Here is a 12,494-nt window from a genome sequence, read left to right as displayed (position 1 = left end):
AGGGTTCTACTTAAATTGAGGACGACGCAACGAGCTATGGAAAGAAGAATGATGGGTGTAACGTTAAGGGATAAGAAAAGAGCAGATTGGGTGAGGGAACAAACGCGAGTTAATGATATCTTAGTTGAAATCGAGAAAAAGAATTCGGCATGGGCAGGACACGTAATGAGGAGGGAAGATAGCCGATGATCATTAAGAGTTACGGAATGGATTCCAAGGGAAGGGAAGCATAGCAGAGGGCGGCAGAAAGTTAGGTGGGCGGACATGATTAAGAAGTTTGCAGAGACGACATGGTCACAATTAGTACATGACCGGAGTAGTTGGAGAAGTATGGGAGAGGCCTTTGCCCTGCAGTGGGCATAACCAGGCTGATGATGATGATGATGAAGACTTCACCCTTGTCCAGGTCAATCTACATGAATGCACCATTGCACCATACTCCACTTTTATCCACTTTTCACAAATTTGTATGAGCTTTATTACACTTTAAGCTACCTTAAGCCCTCTCGCTCTAATTTGTGCCAAGATTACTGCACCCTAATTCACTTTATTCAACCCCAATCCACTTATTTTCCCTTTCATTCACTTTGCTTCACCTTTATTCACTTTACTCCGTCATTTAGCCACAGTACTCAACTTTTCTTTCATTGTGTGTTACTACAGACATCATACAAGGCGGTGATGAGGTCAGTGATGTTGATGTTTATTACCGCTGGTTGCGGAAAACGCTGCAGTTTCGACCTCAAGGAACACATATTTATTTCGCATTAAAAGGTGCTGACTAATCACCGCGCTGGACTTTCCATAATGAAAGATATTCCAATGTATTGCTACGTTGTAGGGAGGAGGAAATGAAGAAACAATGGCACAACTGTTAGCGCTCATTACTAGGCGAACTTGCCCACAGAAAAGCAAGTAACACTAAAGCACAACTCTGGCATCCTGCACAGTCATCGATCACGACATCACACCTACGGGTCATGTGCGTCAGCTATATATACATGACTCATCGAAGGTTCCAGCATGTCTTCCGAAACGTACAACAATATTCTCGTTTCGGACGCAATCTGATTACAGCAGGTTCGGAGAGAACGTCGACAACAGCTAGAATCAACGATAATATACGAGTAGGTTCCAGTTCTTGCAGGTGCGTCATGCGCTGTGTAATAACATTAAAGGCTTTTAGTGAGTGAAATGCGGTCCTTGCGATGAGGGTAAACAAGTACGCGTGTCGACATTTTAGCTGCAGATAACACATCGTTTCAGGTAACGGGCTTTCCACTGTTTTATACGACATTTCTTGCATAATGTTCACGAGCTTTTTTGATGTATATTTGCATCGATCACTAAGAATTATTCTCTTGCACAGCTCTTTTGTAATGTAAACGCCACATATCCAAGCTCACTACTGCAATGCTGCTGCTCTTGTTCATAGAAAACTGGCAAGGAACAAATGAAACAACTCATCACACTTCAATTTTTATACAAAATAAGAGTTGCATCCATCATAAGGCAGGCTATTTGAACACCTGCTGGAAGGAAACGCTCGATACGTGAAGCCAGTCACAATTCATCCACTACTTATGCTAAGATAATAACTTGCTTTTTTGACAGTACTACTTCGCCCCCCAAGCATTTCTGTATTGTATTTTGTTGTAGTTTAAATGCCTTGCAGCATTCCTCCCATCGTTGTCGCAATTTAATAATAGTGTAAAGGGGGTTTATTCGGGTCGTAGAGAAGCAGCGACCAATGCGGCAGCAGCAGCTTGGGCGCAGCCAGTGAACAAACTGGGTAGGAGCCACGCGATGGCAACGGGGCTTTTTAGCCTGCCGATCTTCTTCGTCACAATCAACCCCGGAATTGAAGAGTAGCCATCCTGGCGATCTAGGAAGAGGTGAGCGGATCGTAATAAGGCTACAGCCGGTCAGTGCGCACAGTCTCTAGTCCCCGACGATGCAGATCGGGAGATGGTGACACGGGCTCGACCACGTCATAAAAGGTGATGGTTGCGCAACCACGCGGTAGGGCACGCGGTACTTCGGGAGGAGCTTGGACGAAAAGCCAGTGGCTGCAACAGGAGTTACCCAAAGCCACACGACTGAGCCGATACGGAAGGGGTGAGGGGTGGGCTGAGGTCATGGCGCTTTTTTTGGCGGCACTGTTGAGCAGACGTCAAAGAACGGGCCAGTTGTCGGCATTTCTCCGCGTACTGAGCGACCGTAGAAACAGGTGAGCACTCAGCAGGGTGCGGCCGGTACGGGAGAACCGGATCAATGGTGCTGGAGGGATGGCGGCCGTAAAGCAGCAAGAATGGTGAGAATCCGGTAGTGGCTTGAGAGGCAGTGTTATAGGCGTATGTGACGAATGGAAGTACCAGATCCCAGTTGGAGAGGTCAGACGCAACACACATTGATAGCATGTCACCAAGAGTTCTGTTGGATCGTTCTGTTTAGCCATTGGTTTGTGGATGATAAGCAGTAGTAGTACGGCGAATAATATGGCATTCAGCTAGTAGTGACTGTAGACGTCCGAGAGGAATACGTCACCCCGATCGCTCAGCAGTTCACGGGGTGCGCCATGGCGGAGAACAAACTTGTTCAGAATGGAGAAGGAAACTTCTTTTGCTGATGCGGCAGGCAAGACAGCGGTTTCGGCATATCGTCTCAAGTGATCTACGCAGACAACAATCCATTGGTTGCCAGCGCCAGTAGATGGAAGAGGCCCGTATAAAGCAATGCCGACACGATCGAATGGCTGAGCTCGGCAGGGAAGCGGCTGGAGAGGTGTGGTGGAGAAATTCGGGACACATTTGTGGTGTTGGCAGGCAATGCAGGAGCGTACGTGTTTGTGGCTGAAGTTGTACATCTCTCGCCAATAATATTGTAGGCGAAGCCGTGCGTAGGTTTTCGACACTCCGCCGTGACCACACTGCGGGTCAGAGTGAAAAGCGGAGCATACATCTTGTTGAAGGTGGCAGGGCACTACTAAGAGCCATGGGCAGCCATCATTGTGGTAGTTGCGGAGGTACAAAAGTCCGTCGGGGATGGGGACATGCTGCGCCTGTCGGCGTAACGCTCGAGGTGCCGAAGCTGCCGGCGGATTTGATAAAAAGTCGGATATTATGACGATCCATGGGTCTTTACGTTGCTCCGAGGCCGTGTCCAGGATGTCAAGCGGTGAGATATCATGTCTGTAGAAAGAAGTATTGCTGTCGGAAGTTACTGGGAAGCGCGAGAGGATATCAGCATCAGAGTGGCTGCGTCCAGTGCAATAGACGACATGCATATCATAGTCCTGAATTCGGAGGGCCCACCGAGCGAGGCGGCCCGACGGTTCTTTGAGGTTAGACAACCAGCAAAGAGTGTGATGATCCGTCACCACGTCAAAGGGTCGACCATAAAGATATGGGCGAAATTTTTGAAGAGCTCCCATACGATAACCACGCACTCTTTTTCTGTTACTGAATAATTGTCCTCAGGTTTTGTAAGGGTACGACTGGCATAAGCGACCACGTATTCGGCATTAGGGTTCTGACGCTGTGCGAGCACGGTACCAAGGCCGACACCACTGGCGTCAGTGTGAAGTTCTCTAGGTGCGCTTGGATCGAAATGGCGCAAGATCGGCGGATACGTGAGTAGGCGACGAAGAGTCGTAAAAGCATCATCGGAGGCTTCTGACCAAGCAGAATGTTCATTGTCGCCTTGTAGGAGTTGGTTTAGTGGTGCGGTCACTGTAGCGAAATTGTGAACGAAACGTCAAAAATAGGAGCATAGGCCAATGACGCTGCGTAGTGCTTTTAAGTTAGTGGGCTTCGGGAATTCGGATGCGGCGTGAAGTTTAGCAGGATCAGGAAGGATGCCTTCTTTGGAGCCAACATGGCCTAATATAGTGAATTTTCGAGCTGCAAATAGGCACTTTTTTAAGTTAAGCTGGAGCCCAGCATTCCGGAGACAGGTCAAAACTTGATGTAACCGGCGAAGATGGGCGGAAAATCCTGGGAAAAGAAGACAACGTCGTCGAGGTAGCCGAGACAAGTGTGCCACTTCAGGCCGCGCAGAATGCTGTCCATCATGCGTTCAAATGTGGCGGGCGCGTTGCACAGGCCGAACGGAATTACAGTGAATTCATAGAAGCCGCCTGGTGTTACAAACGCAGTTTTAGAGCAGTCAGCGTCAGCCATGGCAACCTGCCAGTAGCCAGAGCCGAGATCTAAGGAGAAAAAAAAAAACTCCGCTCCTTGCAAACAGCCAAGGGCGTTGCCGACACGTAGCAACGGGTATACATCCTTTTGGGTAATCTTGTTAAGCCTTCGATAATCCACACAAAATCGTATGGTGCCGTCTTTTTTTTTTTAACTAGGATGACTGGTGATGCCCAGGGACTATTAGAAGGCTGGATGGCACCACGTTTCAGCATATCGTTCACCTGGTCATTAATAACACGTCTTTCGGCCACCGATACTCGGTTGGGACGCTGCTTAATGGGTGCATGGCTCCCAGTGTCAATGGCGTGCGAGACAGTTGTTGTGCGGCCGAGGGATGTTGCTTGACAGTCAAAGGAAGAAGACAACACTTCGAGCAAGTGAAGACGTTCGTCGCGCTGCGTCGTCGTAAGGTCACTGGCAATAGCTGGCGTAAAAGAACGGGGTAGTGACTCTGGAGGCGATGCCTCGTGAGCGGCAAGGTAAGTGGAGTCGTCCGTCGTGCGAAATATTGAAGATGAGGCCAGGGGTTCCGCTCTGCGAAGGCTTTCACGGCGGCGCAATGTAAATGGTTCGGCTGATGGGCTTGACACGCACATAAGAGAGGCGCCAGTTTTGAACTCGAGGACGGTGAACGGCAGTGGTAGGGAACGGCGGCGAACTAAAGGTTCAGACGGAGTGAAGAGTACTGTTCCATCATCTACAGAGTCCCAAGAGATACTGACAAGGGCGGAAGACCAGGCAGGTATAACGGTGTCTTCAGAAACGGCGATCTTGTGAGAAGGGTCCCTCCGGTCAGTGATAATATCGCCAGAAAACTGAAACAGCTTGATTTCGGTGTGGACGCAGTCAGTGATCGCATGACGTGTTGAGAAAAAGTCCCAACCTAATATGACGTCGTGTGAACAAGATGGCAACACGATGAATTCTATGATATAGAGGATCTCCTGAATGACGACACGAGTGGTGCAGGCGCCTGATGGCTCGACGTGCTGCGCATTGGCAGTCCGAAGGGACAGTCCAGAAAGCGGCGTCGTCACTTTTCTTATCTTGCGGCAAATACGGGCATCTATAGACTAGAACACGCTAGTCTCGCACCCAGATTAACCGAACGCATACTCTCGCACCCGGGTTGCCCGGTCGACCGGCGCTATTTTGTACTGGGCTGCCAAAGTGTGTTCGCCGGCGACCAGTAGACATGGCAAGCGCCAGCTCTAGGGCTCCAAAGTGCGGAAATGTGCCCGTTCACACGGATCCAAAGTAGAAGAAGTCATCTGGGCATCATTGCGTCGTGTTTGGATTCCAAAACAACCAGCGGAAAAGCAGCAGGTTGCTTAGCGCTGTTTGCGAAGAGCACAACACACGTAGGGAATCGTGCTGGTGCGGTGTTTTCAGCCTGCGCCGATTTCCATCCGCAACGAAGAATGCCAAGCTGCGCCACCGGTGGATAGCTGCAGTGAATAGGAAGAACTACCAACCCAGTGAAAATGCACGAGTGAGTATTCGATCTGTGCATATTTTGGTGCCACGTTCAACTTTGCGCCCTACAAACGTAATACGCAGGTTTGTTCCGAGCACTTTCTGGGCAACAAGCCTACAGAGCAGAATCCCGCGCCGGTGCTTCGCCTTGGCTATAACAAAAAGGCAAGCCTTTTCGTGTTTTCATTCAGGCAGAGCTCCCGACGGTTAAGCGGAACAGTTGAGTTTGCGGTTAGCGATACCAGCTGGTGCACGGAATCACCATTAAGCGTGAACGACAAGTTGTAGGCCTTGCTGGTGAGCGTTATTGCTAATGAAAGTAAACCGAAGTCTGCTCGTGGCGTAGCATGCGTCCACAAAAACGTAAACGACGACTACTCGTCGCCGAAGGTGTTCTTGCAGCGCACCTACCTTTACGAGCTGGTGTTGCAGGTGTCATTCGTAACGAATTCATTTGAGCCTCCTGAGCTCTAAACTGCGTGCGGGCTGTTATGCGGGGCAAAGCGCAAAATATTTCCGTTCATATGGCGAAGAAAATAAGGTGCTTAATTATTCTTGTATTTTGTAACAAAATTTTGATCGTTCTCACTAGTTTTTTTTTTACTGTTTTCTTTTCTAAGGGAGCGCCAACAATCTGATGGCCTCGCACAAGCGAAACAGGTCTGGTACCAGGTAGCTGCAGTTGGTGGGGCTAATTTCTTGGAATGCAGGTGCGGTTGTTGTCTTGTATTAAAGGGGTCCTGATGATGCAGCTTTAAGTAGGGATGGTAATTTTACGTGCCCTGTCATGGTTTGTGCAACTGTACAACACCTGCATCTGTCATGCTCGCCCTGTTATACGGGCTTTGACTGCACATGTAGTTGAACATTATAACTACTGTAGTACCTCATTTTCCAATGAGTGCAGGTTTAGCATCATATGCTGCTTGTTCGAGTGCTGTAGGCTTTTGTTCTGAATGTTGTACTCTTAAGTGGTTCCACGATACAATTGGCCTGGTGTATTTTCTATTTCATTTTGAGAGGACTTTATATCTTCGCAAAAGTGATGGCATGGGAAAGAACTACAGCCCTTCTTACTATAACATCTATTTTGTTTTCAGTGTGCAGGTGGTGAAGGGCAGGCGTCTGCTAACCAGGCAGTAAACGACCTCGCCAGTTGGTTGCCAAGCGCGGGCAACCCAGTAGAGACCATTACAAACAAGACCAAACTGAAAGTGCAGATGACAGTGTTCTGCGTGCTTTAATAATATATGGCACCAACACAGTGCTGTAAATTCCTTCACAGGTTACGTGCCAAAAAGCTCAGAGGTGTTCTAGCATATAGCGCGTGGTTTGTACAAACGTAATAGCGTACCTACCCGATGTATTCGCTTCTGCAGTCTGCACAGCACTCAGTGTGTCCATTGTGGACTTGCACGAGGTCTTGAAGTTTGATTGAATCCAGACAGCGAAAATGACAGGTTAGAAAAAACGTGAAACACGCCATCCGCCCAGCTAAAAAGCCCTAGTTTCGCCTTCACGCCGGGTCGCATCTCCCGGCGTGGCAGCCCAGGCCTGCTACTTCGCGGCGCTTGGGATAGATGGCGCGACCGGCGCTCATCAATATGGCGGCGCCCTTTGAATTCAGGGTGTTCTGGTGTATAGCTGAAAGTACAGCGCCGGTGTCGACAAGTGCTAGCGTCAATGTTCCTTATATTGTGACTTCAATAACGTTTTTCGGGGGAGGTGTGAGGCCTTATGCATTTCGCAGACACCGCAGTTCTCGCCTCCTGAACTGCGATTTTCAGTTTTCCTGGCGCAGAGGGCTCCGCCGACGGTGCATTGGGGAAAGGGAATGGCGGCGAGGAGAAGGTGAGTGGCGAGCGGAGAATGCGGTCTCAACGGCAGGAGATTCAAAGGTGTCCGAATTGTACCGGCGTTGTTCGAAGCATGGCGCATATTGACGCACATTGCTACAGTCAAGCCAATGGTGCATACTGCACCAGTGGCTGGACTGGAGCGGATACGGGTGGGCGCAAAGGCGGGAGAAGGGGATAGTAGGTCTGTGGTGCAGGCCTCGAAGCTACTTCGGCGTACGTCAGAGGAGCGGCAACAAGAGGCTGCTGGAGAGAATGTGGATTGTGGTCCAAACTAATTTCACTCCAAGGCAAGTTGCTGTTGAAAAGGTGTCACAGTATGTCTGCTCAGAAAAAAAAAAGTGAAAAGCACGCACCCACGTGTCTTGACCGTATCGACAGTTCCACGCATGAGATGATGTTTCCATGCTCGCTACAGCGTAGATTTTTCAAAATATTTCCAGGTGCGCCCATCAGCAAATGGCTTCCAGCGACACTTTTCTTAAGGCAGTTTGTGCAGAAAGCATGGGTCTAGCAAAAACTATAAGCTGGAAATATATGCCGTATTTCGCTACTTACGTTCGGTGAGTGACGTCTTGGCTAACACAATGGTGGCTCCAGCCAGGATGCAGCCGTACATGGCTAATAGATTTTCCACTTCGTTGTCCACGTGAATGCATACCCGGTCCCCTGGAAGCACGCCGTGCTGCTGGAAACCAACAGCGTAGCGTTCCATGCCAGCCAACACCTGAGCACGTGTGAGGCTCACGCCATCACTAACCTGCAGATACATAAGAAAGAGAACAATGAAACGTTCCATTGTTGCCTTCGCCAAAACTGTGAAAGTCTCCGGAGAACCTTCCTGGCTTTTTTCAGCAAAACAACATTTACTGATGTTATATGCGTGCTAAAGAAGAGGGGGGGCTCCTTCTCTAGTGTTGCGGTAATACATGCTGTTTGGGCTACTTAGCTGACGCAAACATCTGCTACAAAGATAAAGAGACGGAGGAAACAATGAGACGAAATGTAGGCAGGTTAACCCGATGGTTGTGCGGTTTGCTACTTTACACTAGTGGTAGCAGAAATGGGGATGTGAAACGCGAGCGAGGGAACACTGCAAACGTGCGGTAAGATGTACAACTCTGTAAGTTGTCACTGAGTACGGAACACTTAAATAACATCGCCAGTGCACGAACACACTTTTGTGCCAGTGACGGATGTAGCTGCAGTCCGACAACCACTGAGTCAGAAAATGGTGTCGGTGTAACGTACTGATAGCTGATAAAGAAGGGTACTTCCTCCTACTAACGGAAGGGTAGTTTTCTGGAAAGCCTCAACCATTGAACACGTTGAACCTAGAGAATGAAAGACCAAGAAAAGAAATTGTTGCTGGAAGTTAACCTTGAGCGCATATCTAGTAGAGTAAACGAAAGTCAGGGGTTGAACCTTGAGGTTTTCTTTTCGATAAGTACGCATAAACCGGAGGTATATTTACGCACCACTGTGTCTGAGAGAAACACATGACAACACGCAGTCTCTGGTTATCTTCAGAAGAACGTAACAGGGCTCCAGGTGAAAGACTCAAAGTAAAAAAAAAAAAACTCAGAAAAAGTCGTTAGGTTGTTACAAGAAGGGGCGTATCCAGCATGCACAGCCTTCAGAATCGACGTCACATATTTGTGTTACTGCTTTCCTAGATATCAGCTGATCAAGACAATCAAAGATTGCATTATGTAAAAGGATGAGTTAGAGTTGAGGAATGGGAGTGGCGCCCGGGCTTGGTCTTTTCTCGAACTCTTGGTTTTTTTTTACTTGAATTACCCGCCGTGGTTGCTCAGTGGCTATGGTGCTGGGCTGCTGAGAACGAGGTCGCGGGCCCGAATCCCGGCCACGGCGGCCGCATTTAGATGGGGGCGAAAGCACTCGTGTACTTAGATTTACGTGCACGTTAAAGAACCCCAGATGGTCGAAATTTACGAAGTCCTCCACTACGGCGTGCCTCATAATCAGAAAGTGGTTTTTGCGCGTAAAACCCCAGAATTTTTTTATTTGAATTCCAGGTTCATTATCTGGAATAATGAAATTATGATTGGGAAGCAGGGAGTCTGCATTGGCTCTCAGGTCGCGCCAATTCTTAGCGAGATCTTTCTCGGTCTTGTTGAACGGGCAATCGAGAGCGTCTTGGTAGGAACATTGATCAAGTGCTTATGGTCTGTTGATGACTACTTGGTAGTTATCCGCTCTCGAACTAGTTCCAAAGCTATTGGTGTTATTCTCGCAGCCTTTATTAAAGAAGGACTGGGTCTCCGATTTACTCATGAATTGCCTAGTAGTACTGAAATTCAATTTTTGCATTTCCAGTTAAGATTAACAGCGCAACATATTTCCTGGCAATATAAACCCAGGACAAGCAAACCAATTCTTAACTACACGTCGGCACAATCAAAACCAGTGAAAAGAGGAATTGCTATGACGTGTACAGGTTTTGCACTTGGAAAGTATTTCCATCACGCCGCAAATCTGAGCTTTTCGCAACAGCCTAATATTCTAGAAAAGGACGGTTTTCCAAAATCTATTATCGTGTCAATATGTGAACTGCTAGTGAAGAAAATAAAAAAAACAGAAACACCTCAAACACGATCGAAAACGTAAACAGTTTGCAGTCATCTCTTATGTACATCAGATGGGGCATCGGTTAAAAAAGACAGCCATGAAATAGGGTGTTCAAGTCGTCTTTTCAGCAAAAAACTCGTTAAATAATATTTGCGATCTTGTCAGTAGACCTAGACAGGTCCCCGCAGGGGCGTCTGCATCAGCAGGCGTTTGGTGTGTTGCGACACCACGTACCCGAGCACACGAGGGTTGGACCCTCCCGCGTTTAACCGTGCGTGGCTTAGCCGTGTCCGGGGAAAAGGGGATCCTGGGGGTTGAGCCGATGCTGGGTGTTCGGACCTTTAAGGCCCCCCGGCGGAGGCAACACACCCCTTTGGCCTCGGCTTCACGTAGACGGCACCCCCGGACTGACCCACCCGGGGGAAATCGGTAGTTGCCTTTTCCTGTCCCCCTCTCCACTCTTCGTCTTTCTCTCTCACTTTGAATCTTTCCTGTCTTCTACTCACTTCAATTTTCTTCTCATTTTCCAGGCAGCAAGGGTTAACCGTGTGTATCTACCCAGCCTTGGGTACATATATTAGGTTATAGCGGTGTTGTATAGCTGACGTCTACAGGTATGTTCCTAACCTCGTAGCGTCCCCTTGTTGGGCTCGGTGGTGGGTGGCTACCATCGCCGCTGAATATTCTAAGAATACATGGCAAATGCATTCCCCTCACTTGCAGATCGTCCTCACAAAAGAGGGCGCACCGAAGCAATCTTTGATTTCACTTTGAAAACCAACGCAGAAACGTTCCCACGCTACCATGTGATCCACAGTGAAGGATCCCTGCCAATGAGAAAAGTATCCCCATTCCTAATAGCAAAATGCCTAATCGAAAAAATCGGAAAACAATACAAAGCTTCAAAGATGTCAAGTGGGGACCTCCTCCTTGAACTCAAAACCAAAGATCAAGTTGAAAAGCTCGCTGATCTCACCTGTGTCGGAGACATCAAAATCACAATTTCAGCACACCGTTCGCTTAACACAAGCAGAGGCGTAATATCAGAAGAAGATTTCCTAAACCTGAGCGATGAAGAACTCCTGGAAGGTTTCCAAGAACAAAATGTAATCAAGGTTCAAAGAATAACTCTCCGAAGAAATGACGAACAAATCCCGACCAAACACGTTATACTTACCTTTGGCACCAGCATTGTACCTACTACACTTGATGCAGGCTATCTTAAGATCAACGTAAGACCCTATATCCCGAACCCGAGGCGGTGTTTCAAGTGCCAGAGATTCGGACATGCATCGCAATCATGCAGAGGTAAATCGACATGTGCAAAGTGTAGTGCCAATGACCCTCAATCGGAGAACTGCAACGCTGCTCCACACTGTACAAACTGTAAAGGAGAGCATCCAGCATATTCACGATCTTGTCCTTGCTGGAAGAAAGAGAAAGAAATAATTGCAATCACAGTGAAAGAGAAGATTTCCTTTTATGAAGCAAGAAAAAAACTAGCACACCTACCTCTAACAACCTACGCCAGTGCGGTGCGGCAGGGGACAGCACCGCAGTGGTCTACGGAGTCTACAGGGACCGCAGTCAGTGGCCCAGTAGTAACTCCATCCGTCCCCTTGGTGGCAGCCGCCAGTGCTGCTCCATCATCATCATCATCACAGACGGGCCTGCAGACCCCGGTCCCACAGGGCCCCAGGCTAAATCGAACTCCCAGGCCTGAGACGCGCGTCTCAGCGCCCGGTTCTCGATCATCCAGCGCCTCGGAGAAGGTCATGAATGTCGACACCAAAACTCCGGCGTCATCGACGCCAAAACATCAGCGCTCTCTGGAGCGCACTAAGAAAGACAAGCTCACAATAACTACGCGAACAAAGGGACCGGTAACCTGAATGGTTACCGTTCTTCCAATAGTACATTCCCACTAACAAATGTCACCTACAGTTACTTAGCACATATATCTAAATTACCATTCTCAATTCTGCCACTATGGCTTTTATCGTGCATTGGAATTGTAGAGGACTGATTCGCAATTTAGGTGACATAAAAGACATAACAAATAACTTTTCGCCAGTCGCATTTTGCCTACAGGAAACAAACTTAGGCCCTAAACACACTCGATTCCTTAAAGGCTTCACCGTTGTCCGAAAGGACCGCGATTGTTCCCACCGGTTGTCAGGTGGAGTGGCTATAGTCGTGCAGGGCGGCACTCCTACCCGTAATGTCTCATTAAATACATCTTTAGAGGCCGTAGCTGTCACCATTCTATCCTACAAAACAATCACCATTTGCTCATTATATATTCCACCCCACACACATTTTACTATCAAAGACTTAGAAAATCTAACAGATCAGTTACCGGAGC

The 12,494-nt window shown here is 48.3% G+C and overlaps 1 protein-coding gene across 1 annotated transcript in view; it reads right to left on the bottom strand.

Moving 5' to 3' along the window:
* LOC135920581 (uncharacterized) overlaps window positions 1-12,494 on the bottom strand; it is a 124,696-nt gene that overhangs the window by 57,953 nt on the left and 54,249 nt on the right. The window contains exon 4 of the mRNA XM_070536524.1: window positions 8,096-8,297. Coding sequence (XP_070392625.1) covers window positions 8,096-8,297 — 202 coding nt within the window. The remainder of the gene's footprint in view (window positions 1-8,095; window positions 8,298-12,494) is intronic.

Source organism: Dermacentor albipictus, chromosome 3 (genome assembly GCF_038994185.2).
Source record: "Dermacentor albipictus isolate Rhodes 1998 colony chromosome 3, USDA_Dalb.pri_finalv2, whole genome shotgun sequence".
Taxonomy (NCBI): Eukaryota; Metazoa; Arthropoda; class Arachnida; order Ixodida; family Ixodidae; genus Dermacentor; species Dermacentor albipictus.
This window is presented reverse-complemented; position numbering and strand designations above follow the sequence as displayed.